We start from the raw sequence: 17,216 nt of genomic DNA, 5'->3' as shown, positions 1-17,216 counted from the left end.
ATATTGGAGATATTAAAATGAGTTGAAATAGAAATTGGGTTGGGTCTTGACCCGTCCAATTTGATCCGCTTAATCTCAATAAGTTGTTTGTATTGTTCAATTGTTCGTTAGTCAATACAATTGAAACTTATGCTAATAGGCAACACATTACACTATTTTCTACACATACTATCTTGAGGTTAAAAATTCAAGACCACCCTTTACGATATACTATTTTTTGCAATTTTTTCCTGAGAATTTGCATGTTGTGGTTCTAGCCTGATTTTCCTAAAGACCTAGTGTTTCAAAATAGGAAGAATATTCTAATACATTGTAAAAAATTATCTAATATCAATAATAAGTTAAATACAAAAAATTATTATCCTTTCAACCTTGAGAGGTTGACATTCATTTTGTCTTTCTAATGGCATTTGGAAACAACAAAAAGGGCATTAACTTTAGGAATCACAATTTATTATAGACAAAAAAAAACTACCCTATGGCAGCCTCATATTCTTGTTTTCTTCTTTGTTTACCGTTCCACTACCATTCCCACAAACGCTGGTATTATCATTAGGTAGAAAAACCAACGTTTTACGGGTTGCGGTGGGCGGTGGGCGGCTAGTGGTGGGGCCCGGTTCGCGTATAATAATGACCAGAGACCATATTATGGCAGATGGGAAGAATTCAACTAAGAAAATAATGGTGGTGGCTGATCCAACCCGTGAATCAGCCTCCGCCCTTCAATACACGCTTTCCCATGCAGTCGCGGAAAATGACACGTTGATTCTTCTGCATGTTGGTAATCCTAATGCATGGAGGAATCTCCTTGGTGCCTTGATAAAAAAGCCATTGCCAAACTCGTCCACGTCCACATCCACATCCACATCCACGTCCCCATCCGATAGTAGTCCGTTCAGTACTTTCTTTAGAAAGTCATTGGCAAACACAACATCACCACAGCCAACGTCCGCGGCCTCTCATACGGCCGCGGAAGACGGTGGTGATGTCAAAGGGTGCACAGGAAAGGGATACATGAATTTTCTTGGGACAATGAAACATGCATGTGCAGTTGCACAACCTAAGATAAAAGTTTGTACAGAGACAGTGGAAATGGATGGTAATGCAAAGGAAAAAGCTACTGTCATTCTTGCTAAATCTGCATCTTTTGGTATTGATATTCTTGTTATAGGTCAGAGAAGGAGTCTTTCTAACGTAATACTACGGTGAGTTTATATTCTTATCATATTATCTAATTTCAAAATGAGTCGTATAATGCACAATGTGTGAGTTAGACACACATCACGAGTTTAAATTCAGCCATTGGGGTATTTTAGAAGAAGAAAGGGTAGAAGGATGGAATCATATAATCCACTGAGTTTCAAACCGTGCACCCATGTAAAAAGATAACAAATAAATACATATTTTCGAGTGTGATCAGACAACTAAAAGTCCAAGACTAGTGGCGAAGCCAAGATTTTCGTCAAGAGTGTTCATACTGTTAGGACGGGTGTGGGTGATTATTAGTATCTATATTTAACCTATATACTCAGAAATATTTTCCAACGAAGGGTGTTCATCTGACCAGCTCCGCCCCTATACGACAATGAAGCCCCTCCCTCCCCAACACACACACACAGAGACAAACCTCCTCTATTTCTTCGTTTTACGGTTGAATAAATATGAATCATCCTGCATTTGTGTGGCAGGCCTAAAAGAAGTGTATCACTAAGAGGGCTGGGGCTGGATATGGCAGATTATTTGATTGACAACAGCAAATGCACCTGTGTTGCAGTTCAGAAGAAGGGCCAAACAGCAGGATATCTTCTCAATACCAAAACTCATAGAAATTTCTGGCTCTTAGCATAATCCTAATTTTTACATGTATAAGATAGTTTCATCTTCCTTTTTCTGGTATAGTTTCATCTTCCTTTTTCTGGTACTGAATGGCTTGCACTCTATATACTTCTCTATTTTATTTGGTTCTATCTACAAAAGAGTTGCTGTTTGTCAATTTTGTGGATATAAAATAGGAATAGATGTCATTTCATTCTGCTACAATCACTGGGAAGGCTTATGTAATGTCAAAGTGCAAGAACACACAAAGTATTGTACATGTATTCTCTGAAAGTTACTGGGCATACACTGTTTATCTGTCTCTACAATACCAAGATCAAAAAACATATAACCGGTGAAGGATCAACGCTAGCTGTGAATAAAGGAAACAAACGAATATATGATTTCTTGTAACCAAGATATGAAGCTTCATAGATGAAATTGCATGTAACAAAGAAAATGTACAAAGTTATAGAGAATTTAAAGTTCATCATGCATAGCTTGTTCTAAGGGTACATTTAACTCAGGTACAACAGGATTCATCTGAACCTGAGCAACATTTGCACCTTGTCTACCAGCTCCAGCTATTATCTCCATCTGTCCAGCTGTACCGGACTTCACAGCTTCAATGAGCTTACGCTGTAACTTGAGCAGCCCCATACGCTTTGAAACCACGTAAAGCACTGCCAAGGAGAAAATAATAAATCCAACCACCAGTATCACCCTGTTCACAGATTGTGTTAGTGTTGCAGTTGAGGTTAAATACATTTCCAAACAACGTAATTAAATTGCAATGGCATTATAAACTCAGCAGTACAGGTGCAAAGAAAAGGTCAATGTTATTTTACAAAGTCATTATCACATGATACCTGTCCAGAATGTCCTGCCGTTGCATTGTGGACAGAAGGTTCCGAGTTCGTGAAAGCAAGGAGCGGTGGCCCTTGTATTCACTCTCGGCTTTCGTTAATACGCCTGTTGATTCATCTGCAGTATCCAGAATATGTACATTGTCATCTAGCCTCGACTTACATACTTTTCACATTTAGGATATGAAGAATGGCATCCAAAAGTCATGGAAGCAGTCACCATCACAAAAAAATTGGATAACAAAGCTCTAGGTGTATCTCTTGAACACATCATTGCCCCGTCAAAGAAACCAAACCGATTCATGCACAACGTACCACATTGGATAAGTAGATCCATCGAGTCATGTAATGAATAACATCAATGTATTTTCTGGTCATGTTCTAGTTATATTTTTCCTTACAACCATTAATTAAGCTTTTATACTGCAGATAGTGTTAATCTATAGGGCTACTTTTACAGTAAGGTAAACATATTTAAGTGCACTTGACTAGTAGATAACCTGGGTGATCAGTCCAAATAACACAAGGCCTAACTCATCTTTTTTATATAAGGAACAATGCTTATCTGTAAGTTGAGCTTTGATTAGCCAACAAAAATGGCATATATCTGAAATTGAGGCTTACAATGTTTTATTTTCCACTACTTCAGATGCATAATCAAAAGTAACAAAAGTAAAATTTATTCAAAAGCAAACAGAATACTTTTCAAACTGGACTTGTTTTTATTGTAACTACAAAAAATTTATTCTTTAGAATGTTTGATACACTTCCTAACATATGTCCAGAAGCAATCCTATCATCTTTTTTGTATGGTATGAAGAACTGCATTCTTTGATGTGTCTTCCGTTATAACACCATTCTTTAAAGAAATATATAATATCCCCCTTAAAGAGAAGAAGAGAAAAGGGGGGAAATTTAGAAGAAAAGAAAAGAAAAGAACCTTTCATCTCAATATGACCTCTTCCTTAAACATCCATTTCATGCAATCAATTTTTCTTTTTTTAGAAGTTACAACAACACAGAAGACAAGAGAAACGTCATCTGGATGAAGAAACATAAGATAAACTAATAATAAAGACATAGCATGACAAGAGTGAATGTCATTCATAAACACGGAAAGGTACTTACCAACTGTCATTAGAGTGCTTGCACTTCTTTCAACCTCCTGTAAGCATATTACAAAGGACAAGAGAACAAGCAGTGTTATGCAACATAAAAAGCTCATAAATAAATACATCAGGCAAAAAAATAAAAAGAAGACCTTAAACCAAGCAAATGAAAATAGAAGAAAGAGGGCAATAACCTGAACCATAAGTTGGCGAGTGCGGCGCAGGCTCTCCGTGATGCTTTCAGCTGCAGATGTCATTCCAGCTTTTGTTCTGGCAAATAGATTCATAATTTAGAAAGAAACATTGTGATTTTTCTGCCCTCAAAAGCACAGACATATGAACTTTTAAAGTGGATATAACCATGACAACATAAAGACTAAAAGGGTACCACATACTGTAGATTTCGTCTGCGAACTGTAGATTCTTCCCCACCTCCCAAAAGAAGCTCCCTCTGACATCATATGAAGGCAGATTTTAGAATGACACATTTTCCAAATATCGGTCCAAAAGAGGAGAAATTGCTGGTAAGAGATTTCCATGGTTCGACATCACTATCAAGGCATATGTCAGCATGAAATCTTTTGTGAGTTATAGCTATTAGCCACAATAAGGGATAAAATGCAGGATGTTGACAAGTTAATAATTCTGACATGCTAAATGGTACTTATCTTCTATACAAATAAACAAAGTACCTCTTCTTGAGCAGCTTTCCTCATGTTTGCCTTTGCTTGTAAATTAGCATTTCTTAAACTCAACCTCAAGCTGCAACATACATTTAAAAGATCATTAAGAGAGATGAAAGAATATAGCACTAACTAACTTCATACACGAAGTGAAAATAGTATCACATTTCCACCATGATCACGGTTAGAGAGTAAAATACATCCTGTGAACAAACTCACAAATAGTCCAAATCTTAAACAGAAGATGATACCCAAAGAAAGCTATAAAAAATCAACCAAAAGCATATATCATTGATTCCTTATTTCCTGGAAGGGAGTTTTTTCAAGAGGAAAACAACAACAACCAACTATGCCTCAATCTCAAACTAGTTGGGGTTGGCCATATAAATCCTCTATAATCCGTTTCACTCTATTAAAGCATATTTGATTCCAATATTGGTAAGTACTTTATCTTTTGAGACAGATATGAAGTTCTCCAGACTAGGAGTTCCCTAAATATCATTCTTATTTATATCCAAACTTAATGTAACTACACGCTATACTTTACAGCCAACTATAATTGGTATCGAATATATGGATCCTTTACTTCTATTGTTGTGTTCTTAGCTTTATCCACAATGACTCTAGGAGAGTTAGGTGTTTTTACACAACTTCCCTCCATATGATTTTAGATCTTCTGTATCCCTTTTAGTAACATCAATCACCATAATGCGACACTTACGAACTGGTACATTCAGAGACCAACGTGATACATGGACAAATCATTCAGACAACCTTCTCATATCTTATCCTCTATGTGTGTTATTTGCATACCTTGTTTTGATATGACTGTTTCTAGTCTTGTCCAATCTTGCATTGCAGCACATCTATTTTAACCTTCACATTTTTTACCAAGCGTAATTTTATTGATAATGAGAAATCTCCCGTGTACAAGAGGTACACCAACAAGTAGAGAACTCTACATAAAGATATATTCACAGTTGAAACTAAAGCAATTTGGAAAATTTTATCCTTCTGGAGATCAATTCATCCAATAGAATGTCTCTACTAAGTTATATACACGCCAATTCAGTTTAATTGTCAACCAGACAAGCTAACACCATATTTTGACAAGATCCATATTGTATTACCAAGTAAGAAAAACTAAAAACAAGACAATTTTAATCTTTCCTAATCTGAACCAAAAGTCTCTGACTTCCACACATTACTCTTCTACACAGTATGGGAAATGAAACAGATGCAAATAGTGAAGAATAACCAAATATAGCTGGACCAACTAGTTCGGGATGGAGACTTCTTGACTCGATCATCAATGGCAGAGACAGTATACACTAAGGGAGTTCAAATATGAAAAGTAAACACAGAAAGAAGCCAAAGGGAATTCAACATCTACTATATTATACTTTTTTTTAAAACCGCGTATAAACAATGTAATTTTCCATCGAAAGGGGTTTGGATGACCCTACTTGGCTCCGCCCCTGCTGAAAGCAAGAAACTTGAAATCATCCCCATTTCTTATTCAACTTCCCAACCCCAAAATTCTGAATTCCAAGCAGTGTAATTTTCCACCGAAGGGGTTTACTTGGCTCCATCCCAGCTGAAAGCAATAAATTTGAAATCATCCCCATTTCTATTTCAACTTCCCAACCCCAAATTTTCTAAATTCCTCACATTACCATTCTACAGTTAGAATAACCCAAACGGGTCCAAATAAAGGGATACATATAATTCATATAAAACAAACCAAAAATGCATATTTTTTTAGCTACCTTTGGATCTGGGATTTCCATGATTGTGCCAAAGACTGAGTTTTTTCAACTTGATCATCTGAAGGGAGTTGTGGGGCTAAGAGATCAAGCTTAAATTGAAGTGATTGAAGCAGATTCATCCCATCTTGAGCAAGACCATTCAATCTTGGAAGTGAGCTTTTCTCTTCTGAAATTAATCTTGTTGTTCCTGATTTTCCATATTCATGTATAGATTTGATGTGTTCTTGGGTCTGTTTGTATGTTTCTTCCAACTCTTTCTTCACATTTTCTACTTCTTCCACCACTTGGTCCATTTGGGGTTCCTTCAATGGTGAGTTTTTGCAGAGAAGAGAAGGTTTTTGGGAATTTCGTGGGAAGAAGAAGAATAAGAATTATAAAATTACCATTAGTCCTATAACTATTCAAAAGCTTACTATTAGGCTTATCAGTTTTAGTTCCTTAATTATGCAGTTATTGGTTTTAGTCATTTTTTGTTTATTTTTAAATATAAATAGCTTAGATTTATATTAATAGAATTCTTCGTGAAATTAAATCTGTAACTCATTTTTAAAGTTATTTCTCTATCCCCGCTACCTTTTCTTCAAATTACTCTTATGAAAAGAACAATAGTCTCAACAATTCAAAATAAAATTAAAGAGGAAAAAAATATAAATTCTAATTTTATTTAATGGAGGATAAAATGAAGTATATAACTGTTGTTAATGACTTGAATATACTATGTTCCCTTCTTTGGCGGTTCATGGTTCATAATCAATGCGAATTTTTTAAATTTTATTTTTCGTACGAAAGAAAAATAAGAGATTTAATCTTACTATTCAAATTTCTCTACGTAAAATAAAATGAATAGAATAATAAAATAGATCTTTTTTTATAAAAAAAACTAAAAAAAAAAGTTGCAAATCTACCATTTTATAAATTTCAACTTCTGAAAAATTAAACAAATTCTCCTCAATAACTCGTTGAAGTACAAATTTTGAATTTAACAAGTAATATTTTTTTTTCTTTTTAGAGTAAAACATAAACACACCATTGAGGGTAAAACTTACCCGTACCGGGTGTTTACATCAAGCCAATACATGTATGCCATGTGTTTAAATTTATAGTTCATTTTACTTGATCATAATTAATTTACATGTGTTTTACTTCATTAAATCACGTAATAATGAAAATTACATTGACTTGGTGTAAACACCCGGTGCGAGTAAATTTTTTTCCACCATTGAAGTTGTCTCGAATTTTTAAAAAGACACATTAACTTTGTGGGCATCTTATTCCCCCACAAAAGTATTAAATATCTTTGTAAAAGGACCATTTTGTCCATTTTCTCACATGTGAGCACGGGCGTGATTCTCACGCTTTTAATTAATTTAATTTAAATTAGCTCGACCCAAATCGTTTCAAAAAGAGAAAACTCTTTCTTTCTTTTGTTCTCCATTTCTTAGTTTGTCTCTTCGTTTTCTTCAATCAAAGTGATTGTTGAAGATCATTTGCTTCAATTTCGACATTTCTTGGTCAAAATTCTTAGTGGACTAGCTGAGTAAACAAGGAATTGAAGGTTTAGTTTACTTAAGTGAAATGCATATTTACAGCTAAGAGTTTTAAAGATGAAGCGTATCCAAATCAAATATGTTTTCTCCATCTAAGCAATTAGCTAAGAAAATTACTCGAGACAATACATAACGTCACTGTATAAAAGATTGAATGAGCATGAGAAGATGACATTTCAAGATCTGATCTTATCGTAGAAACAAGTCGCTCTTGGTTTAGTATTCTCTTCAATACCATCGACTCATCGAGAGCCCAGAATTTAGGGCAGAACTAGAAGCAACCCAGAGAGCGTCTGCAACATGTCTCCAAAGGAAGCTTATACCAAAAAGTGCAGCCACCAACCAATTTGTTATCATTTTGGGGAAGATGATGCATTTGAATGAAGTAAATAATTAATAAAGAAAACAATTGAAATGTGACACTTTTTAATTGGTTTTTTGCAACAAAAATAGACTTTCACGCATGCCATCTGCGTGTTTCACAAACATAGTGAGAAAATGAGTTAAAATGGTCATTTTACAAAGATATTCAATACTTTTGTGGGGTAATAGGACGCCCACAAAGTGAATGTGTCTTTTTGAAAATTCGGGACAACTTCAGTGGTGACTTTATGTCGTTTCTCTTTTTTTTAGAGTAAAATTTAGCATATTCAAGTCATTAATAGCATATGTTTCATTTTATCCTCCGCTGAATGAAATTATGACTTGTATTTTCTTTCGTCGTGAATTTTATTTTGAATTGTTGAGGTTAAGATTCTTTGCATAAGAGTATTTTGAAGACAAAATAGTTGGGAGAGAGAAACATTTGAGAAAATGGCTAAATGATTTAATTTATTGAGACACAAATTTCGTTAATATAAACCTAAGTTATTTGTATAAAAACTGGACAGAGACCAAAACCTGATAAATTTTTAAATACTTAAAGAACTAAAATAGATAAGTGTATAGTTAAGGGACTAAAACTGGTAAATGTATAGTTAATGGATCATCACTAATAAATTTTTAAATAGTTGAAGGACTAAAACTGGTAAATGTATAGTTAAAGGACCATTTTAGACATACTCCTATAGTTAAGGGATTGTTTATAATATTTTCTCGATATAAATATATGTTAAAGTAAACCCTAATAGAATATTATATGTGCTTGCGCCGTAGAACTTGAGTTCAAACCACTCTTTGCATTGATCTAGCTTCGACAATGAGGTCAAAGGCAAAACAACAAAAGAAAATCAAGGGGGAGTGTAGCAATGAGGATACATGTGTTTTTTCGTATGATATCATTGTCAACATTCTTATTAAGTTATATGCTGTATCATTATTACGTTTTAAATGTGTTTCAAAATCATGGAACAATATGATATCCGAGGATGTTACATTCACAAAAGCTCACTGTGAGCAATCTAAGATCATAAGACGTGAAAAACTTTTATTACAAAGAAAATCGGGAGGGTTTGACTTCATACATTTAAACAATTTTAATGAAGTTGTCATAGATAAGCAACAATTTCCTCTCAAAGGATTCCTAGGTGCTCATGTCTTATGCTCATATGATGGCTTGGTACTATTGAAGAAATCTAAGGCTTACAAGCAATTTGTGTTATGGAATCCGTTATTTGGACAACATCAAATTTTTGAGTGTCCATATATGAAATCTCATGAACACACATTTTCTAGTGCTTATGGGTTATGTTATGATTCTATCACCGATGATTACAAATTTGTATTGATCCATAACCTATTTTATGTTGTATACTCTATGAGTAAAAATATTTGGACGAAGAAAATATCTCTCCCTACATTACAACAATGTACGACTGAATTTATTTTTTCAATTTCACACTCATATGTGTGGAGTAAGGAAATTAGCACTAAAAATCATGTATATTGGTCTCTGAATGAGAAATTTCTCTGTCATAAATATAAAACTTCTACATTCATATACTTTGATGCGGAATTGGATGAATTGAAGGAGCTCCCAATACCAATTGCTGCCAGTGAACATCAATGCTTATTTCAATTGTCTACTTGGAAAGGTTGTCTAAGTGCATATGGATGCAACAATTCTTATTCTGGATTTCACATTTGGATCAGGCAACCCGATGATTGGAAATGGTTAATGTCCATTCCCAATATACCAGCTTTAAATTATGGGTGTTACTTTTATAATTATAAGATTTTGTGTTGCACAGAGAATGATGAACTTATCTTTCAAGGACCACAATGTCACAATCTTTCTATCTATTGTCTTAAACAACAACGATTTATTAGGAGAGTTAATATACCAAATCATCTTGAGTATTTACTTGGTCATGCAATGTCAATATGTTTGGATAGCTTATATTTTCCCAAATTCAATGTTACGCGCAAGAGGAAGCAACTCAGTACTCCATCAAAGTGAAGCCGGGATTTGAAAAGACAGTTGAGATATCAACAGAGCAATGTCAAATTTGTTAGATCAACTATATGCATTAATGTGTAATCTTGAGTTTTTTTTAAAGTTTTGTACTCAATCTTCTTGGTATTCTTATGATTTCGTGTTTATCTTCTAATGTTTTGTTTTTTATATCCAAGGAAATTGATTCTTGTTGTCGTAATTTTTGAACACTTATTTCATCTTGAGATTTTATGAAAAAATATATTAACTAAAACATCAATAGTTGATGGAGCCGAATCAATTTTTACAGACAAATAAGAGAGATAATATCTTCAAATGTCTTATTTGAAATTCTTGTTCGATGCATTAATTGTGTTAGAAATTAGAATTTGGAGCTATCTACTTTGTACTATATCAATCAGAGTTTTTATTCATGCTTTTTAAGTCGATATCTAAACAAAAAGGTCTTATTTGATCTCTCTATAGCCTACAAAATTATATTCTTCTAGAAGTCTTACAAGTTACAATTTTGTTGCAAGGGGGTCTTTTGCATTTCCAATTGATAGGTTTATCAATCGTAATATTGATTGAGTTAGCTGGGGAAAAAAAATAAAAAAGGAGTTCATATAAATATTGCCTAGCTAAGAGATCATATCAAAAGAGATCAGCGAAACCATCAACATAAAAACATAAATAATTGATATAAAAGAGGTAGTATATTGTCATATTATAAGAGGTCTAAATTGAATGATGATTGAAACTGACTCGTTGGTAATGAAGAGAATTATAAAGAAAGTTGAAAAACATATGGAAGATTGAAACAATTGCAGAGGACAATGTTGATATAATATAACATTGTCATCTTACAGTTGATATAATATACAAAGAGGAACACATTAAATTACTATGTTGGATCTTTTTTTTTTTTTTAGCATTAATAGAATGATAAATTATGCAAAATATTAGCCTACAAGATTATTACCATTTTTTAGATCAATTTATTTAAATTACTTAAAATGGTCATTGACCTTATTTCCCCCCCCCCCCCCCCCCCCAAATTTGCTACACGTCGTCGTCGTCTTCTTCTTCTCCTTCTCCTTCTTCTTCTTCTTCTTCTTCTCCGTCTTCTTATTCTTATTCTCCTTCTCCTCTTCCTCCTCCTTCTCCCTCTCCTCCTCATCCTCCGCCTCATCCTCCTCTTTCTTCTCCTCCCCCTTCTCATCCTCCTCATTCTTCTCCTCCCCGTCCTTCTCTTTCTCCTTTGGCTTCTCCTTCCTCCTTCTCCTCCTCCTTCTCCTTCTTCTTCTCCTTCTCCTTCTCCTTCTTTTCTCTTTCTCCTTCTCCTTCTCCCTCTTTAAAATTTGACGTACTGCAAATGTGAATCATTTTGAATAAATTATATATCAAAAGACTTAAAACATCGAGATGATTTCATATATAAATTTTGATATTGTTTAGAGGATATTTTGAGTTGGTCAGAATTGAATAGTCAGTGTATACTTCATGTATAGTTAATGTATATTTCATGTGTAGTTAAACTATATCAAGTTTTTTTGAGTGTATCATAATATATAATCAATGTATAACTCATGTATATGTAAGTTATATTCAGTTTTTTAAGTGTATCATAGTGTATAATTAATGCATATTTTCTATGACATTTTACTATTTTTATGTAAATAAAACATGACTATATTTATTGTAAATTAATTATTTTATTGTATATATTTGAAACTATCCCTTAATAAAATGGGTCATCGGCCCAACTCCAATTAAAAAGAGGAAAAACCACCTAATTAGACAAAAATGCATACTATATCTACTAATCTAACATACACTTTCATATAATTACCTATTACTCCCTTCGTCTCAATTTATGTGACACTTTTCGGATTTGGAGATTCAAACAAGTCTATTTTAACCGTAAATTTTTCATACATCTTTTAAATATTTTGAATTGTCAATTATTGTGATTTATAATACTTTTTACGTAGTTTATAAATATATAAGTTTCATTTCAAATAATTTGAAAATTCCATGCGTAAATTGCTAGTCAAACTTAAACTACTTGACTCTCTAAAAACGAAAAGTGTCACATAATTTGAAACAGAAGGAGTACTATTTAATAATTTTGTATCATATTTAGTGTGAGATAAATCACTCCTTAAAATAAGCTTAAAATAGAACTCTAAATTATCTATCCACTTAATTCTCTCCTTAATTTATACCTTCACTCCAAATCAGTCTACTATCTATCCTAAAATTTTCTTCCTAGATTTTCCCAATGGCTATAGCTTCTATTTTATCTACGGAAATATTTAAATCAATTTATTAATACTTAGAGAAATTTAAATCTATTTATTTTCTCATTCAAGCATTGTTCCTTCTTCGTGTTCATCTACTTTGAGGTGAAATTTATCAAATACATAGAATAAACTATATTAGATACATAAAAAACAATCCAAATACATCTAATCATTAAATACGTATCAAATACATAAAAGAAACTATATCAAATAACTATTCAGATACATAAAATAAACAGAATATATACAACTAATCATTAAGTACATACCATATACATACAAGAACAATTCAAATATATAGAATGAACAGATTAAATACATCTTACCATTGAGTGTATATATATATATATATATTTATTAGATACATAGAAAAACTATATAAGATACATAAAAGAACAGTTCAAAGATACCCAAAAATTCACATTCCAGAAGAAAAAGTATAAAATTCACCGATGCTCGAAAAAATAGGAAGAACTGTGATTTATTGATTTTTTTTAGGAGTTGTGCTACATCAAATACTCCAAAATTGTTATACGCGTGATTTCCTCCTTCATTTATGTCCTTCAGTTACATTACTTATTTATGTATTACTTAATTGTATGTATATCGTTAACATGTATTCGAGACACACCAAATACATGTATATGAGGCGTAAATTATGGTAGAATTAATAATATTCCAAACTCCCAGAAAAAAATAACTCGCTCCTAAACTAATAAAATTTGTGTTGTTTGCCCTTAATAAAATGGGCCACCAACCCAATTTCAATTAAAAAATAAATCGAAACATGTAAACATTGTCCAATAAATTAAATCAAATCATTTATTAATTAAAAACACAGAGAACTTGCTTTTCTTAGAGAAGATTTTAAGTTGCATATGCTAATCATTATAAATATCCGACATGATAACGAGTGATCTAAATACCTTATGGTAAACCGTAATAGAGATCACATTTTTTCAATCTATTATCCTAAGCAACAACAATTTGTTAGGACAACTTATATATCAAATCATCTGAAGTATGGCAGACCCAAACACAAGGATTTTCCGAGGCCAAAACGATAACATGACAAATATCCAGTAATAATATTGTTGTAGTCGTCTCTCATAATTTTCACTCACTTCATTAGCGGTTAAACCACATCTTTGTCAGGACACTCATACTTAGGTATCAAAGTGTTGCTCATAGCTAAATCAAAATAAGGCATAAATAAACCCTTAGTTTCACAGGTGATGATGAGATATACAGGTGGAGAAGCTAAAACTAACCCAAAATTGCTGCAGCCACTGAAAGTTGAATTACTCATCCTTTGAAAATTTTCAAAAACTAATACAATTTTTATACACCAACTTTGAACTCTTCCAGAACAGACTGATGAGTTCATCTAAGCGCGGTTGAAGGTTCTGGGGAGAAATTGGTTGTGCCAAAATTACGATGCTTACCATCAGCAACGTTTGTTAGCTGAAAACCATAATTAGGAAGTTGATTTATAAGAAGAGTTTCCAATTGGCAGGCGATGCTCTTGCCAGAGACTAGGAAATATAGGAATGATGCGTTTTCCATTCCCTCCTTCAAGCGATGGGCACGGACTCTGCCCTCAAGATCATCAGTCTGTACATATAATAAGAAAGAAGAACGTTAAGATATAATATGTCAAAGGAAGTAACAGCTCAAACTAACCGAAATGAAGACTGGTGTTTGCACTGATGTGCCCATAGACTTCATTTGTATAACAAACAATAATGTCTGTCTATTGGCCATTTATCCCAAAATAACTTTGAACATAATTACCTCCACTACTTTAAAAAAAACATTTCGGAAAAAGAAACTGAAAATAGAACACTTAATTCAGTTATTCTCCAGACGCTCAAGTAGCAAAACAATTTTTTACAAAGGCTCAATTCTGCATGGCATGCAAAATGTGCAGGCGTTCTCCAACTCGTTAAGCATCTCAATACAATTAAATCACATAAAAAAATTGATTAGACAAAGTATGCACTTTAAGACTCAAACTGGAAAAAGGAAAAGATGTACCTGTCCAACATACAACTTTTTGTCAGGTCTTAGCATTATATAGACACTTGAAGCACCAATTGTTGATGGAGCCGGCTGTTCCCTGGCAGCAATAAGAACACAATTCACCATTGCCATTTCTGACGGATTTTTCATTTTATACAGCTCAATTAACTTCTTCTCACAGATAAGACAGATAGCATCTTCAAGTTTCTTGCTTGAAATTCCCATTCGATGCATTAACTTTGTGCTAGAATCCAAAGCTATTTGTCTTGTACCATTTAATTGGTCAGATCTTTTATCTGTGCTATTGAGGTCAATATCTGAACAAAGAGGTCTTATTTGGTCTTTCTTCCTTGGTATCTGATTCCCGTAAGCTGAATTATACAATTCTTCTGCTCTTTGGATTAATATTTCTGGAATTCCTTCTCTCTGAGCTGTTTCAAATGCTAGACTCTCTTTACAGACCCCATCAATGAGTTTCCAAGTTGGTATTGGTTGACCATCAACATACTCAGCTCCCATTGCTTTATACACGGTCTTCTTGATTTTCAGGGGTAAATCAAAAATTCCATGCAAGTGGGTTGATACAATTCCCAAACAGCCAATTGCGTCCAGGGTTTCTATGACACTTCCAGCAATACATGTCCCTTTTGCTGTTTCTGTTCCTCGACATATTTCATCTATAAGTACAAGACTGCTTGAAGTGGCACCAGTAATCAGAGACCGAATTTCAGACATTTCAATCTGAGGCATGTTAGACAATTAAGAGTCATAATGTTGCCTTCAAAATGCCATGAGACTCTACTATGTCAGCAAGGAAAAGTGAAAAATGATGAATAGAAACACCAACACCTAGAGTCAAGATTATTATACACAAACTAATGAAATAGCTTCACTCTCAGAAAAAACATATGATAGAAGTAGAACTTACATTATTAGCACCTACAGATTAATCCAAGAGAACGATGCAAAGGAAGAAGACTCCAAAATAAGAACCAATAAGATAACCAGAAGAGAGATTGGCTTTTTACCATAATAACCACAGTAGAACTGCTATGTACTAAAGATTCTTTTGTCAAGACAGGCACAACGTTCTTGTTAAACATCCACTATACTCGATCACTTTTTGGGATGGAGAGGATAAGAAGATCAGTTGTGCCAAATGTCTAATGAAAACCACTCATGGAATTGTGTATCCCTCCTGACTATGGATTGCAATCAAATACAAGTAGTCTTAGAAGCAAAAATCATCTACAACAAGCAAATGCAAGAAAAAAGTAAAATGCTTATCTGCAACAATCGCAGCAAGCATCATGATACAGCATCCATGTCTTGTTTTATTTGCAGATTAATTACTAGGTTTCTAGCAAACAGGACAAGAAGAAAACCATATATGCTACAAATCAAGAATATAAAACATATTACCTGAAATGAACTTTTTCCATCAGCAGGACTATCATATGATTTCATATGCAGCATAATTGAGTCAAAATGAGGAATGACAGCCGATTCAGCTGGAACCATGAACCCACACATTCCTAGCAATGCAGCTGCACACAACGATCGCAGCAAGCTTGATTTACCCCCACCATTTGGACCTGTTAAAAGAAACATGGACTGCATATCTACTGTATTCTGTACACCAGTCCCCCGTGCTGCATCAAACCAATAAGGAGATAGACCAATTATCTTCATTCCCTCAGTTCCCTCAAGTGCCTCTGTGTCCTGCATTTTAATGACATGTAATTGGATCACATGAATAACAGATAAAAATATGAAGACTTTCCCCATTAAATGAGATCAGGATAAGGTTTGTAATCCATGTCATATTTTTCTCCATATGAAACCAGCCAAGGATTAGATGGGAGGGCCTGACGGAGGCCAAAGCTCAGAAGATTGGAGAGAAGTTGGTGGCTAAGGGGAGTAGTGGTTACACAGATAATATTTTTTTTGAGAAAGATAATGTTCTATTCCTCAGCATTAAGGATATGCTGGAGACCTCCAAAAATTGGTTTCCAATAAGAGAAAAAACAAAAAGGCTAATAGATTACAAAGTGCCTATAAAATCCAAAATTTGAGCAGCTTCTTCTATCCCTTCCTCTTTACACCAAAAATAAAAAGTAGTCAAGCAGTTTCATTTGACTTTCTCTATTGAATTAGCCTTGTTATCATAGCATCTGCTATTTCTTTCTTTCCAACTAGACCACCAAATGCATGATGGTATTACTCCACTTTTTCTAAGATTTTCTCCACCCTCTGCTCATCCAACAACTAAGTAGATCTATTGTATGCTCAGGCATAATCAATTCAGTATGTGTTAGTCCCCAAAAAGGGTTCCACAATTGTGTTCTCACTCTGCAATGGAGGAACAAGTGGTTGTTGGTTTCCTCAGTCTCATTACATAGAAAGCACCAAGAGGCAATATAGAAACCCCTCCTTTTCAATTTCTCATGTGTGGAGCATGCTCTTCTGGCAACCAACCAAGAGAAACACTTTATCTTGATTGGCACCTTGTTCCTCCAAAATCTGTTTCCAGGGGCCAAGCTTACCACCTGTATGCTCCTTCACCTCCTTAATATATAGCTTGTTAACAGAAAGGCTTCCATCTCTAGTGTGTTTCCATATAATAGAATCTTTTTCTGCCGATAACCCATTGAACCCATTCAGAACATGTAATGGCTCAGTCACTCTCCCAATCTCCCCGTCATTAAATGCCTTCTAAACACAA

General features: G+C 33.9%; 3 protein-coding genes across 8 annotated transcripts in view; 1 reads left to right on the top strand and 2 right to left on the bottom strand.

Annotated features, from left to right (window-relative positions):
- The first annotated feature begins 609 nt into the window (after positions 1-609).
- On the top strand, positions 610-2,484 carry LOC125808922 (uncharacterized). Of its 2 annotated transcripts, XM_049488598.1 has the most exons (3): positions 610-1,205; positions 1,689-1,863; positions 2,343-2,484. In XM_049488598.1, exons 1-2 carry the CDS (start codon positions 631-633, stop codon positions 1,846-1,848), a joined length of 735 nt encoding a protein of 244 aa, XP_049344555.1. In that variant the 5' UTR covers positions 610-630; the 3' UTR covers positions 1,849-1,863; positions 2,343-2,484. The 2 variants fall into 2 exon arrangements, with proteins under 2 accessions (XP_049344555.1, XP_049344554.1); XM_049488597.1 differs by lacking the exon at positions 2,343-2,484 and having other exon boundaries at positions 1,689-2,303.
- On the bottom strand, positions 2,225-6,609 carry LOC125808921 (uncharacterized). The gene is made up of 7 exons (XM_049488596.1): positions 6,243-6,609; positions 4,483-4,552; positions 4,186-4,241; positions 3,985-4,060; positions 3,810-3,846; positions 2,685-2,799; positions 2,225-2,539 (listed from the first exon to the last, which is right to left on the bottom strand). The coding sequence occupies exons 1-7, from the start codon at positions 6,533-6,535 to the stop codon at positions 2,296-2,298; spliced, it is 891 nt and encodes a 296-aa protein (XP_049344553.1). The 5' UTR covers positions 6,536-6,609; the 3' UTR covers positions 2,225-2,295.
- Positions 6,610-13,661: 7,052 nt separating this feature from the next.
- The window catches only part of LOC125808920 (DNA mismatch repair protein MSH1, mitochondrial), a 47,300-nt gene continuing 43,745 nt past the window's right edge, over positions 13,662-17,216 (bottom strand). For all 5 annotated transcript variants that reach the window (XM_049488590.1, XM_049488592.1, XM_049488594.1 and 2 more), the window contains 3 exons: positions 15,914-16,213; positions 14,507-15,232; positions 13,662-14,083 (listed from right to left, as the gene is read on the bottom strand). In XM_049488590.1, coding sequence (XP_049344547.1) covers positions 13,853-14,083; positions 14,507-15,232; positions 15,914-16,213 — 1,257 coding nt within the window. In that variant the 3' untranslated portion in view covers positions 13,662-13,852. The remainder of the gene's footprint in view (positions 14,084-14,506; positions 15,233-15,913; positions 16,214-17,216) is intronic.

This window comes from Solanum verrucosum, unplaced genomic scaffold (genome assembly GCF_900185275.1).
Source record: "Solanum verrucosum unplaced genomic scaffold, falcon-dt-bn FXZP01000218.1, whole genome shotgun sequence".
In the NCBI taxonomy this organism is placed as follows: Eukaryota; Viridiplantae; Streptophyta; class Magnoliopsida; order Solanales; family Solanaceae; genus Solanum; species Solanum verrucosum.
The sequence above is the reverse complement of the archived record's forward strand: the minus strand, read 5'-3'. Positions and strand labels throughout refer to the sequence as shown.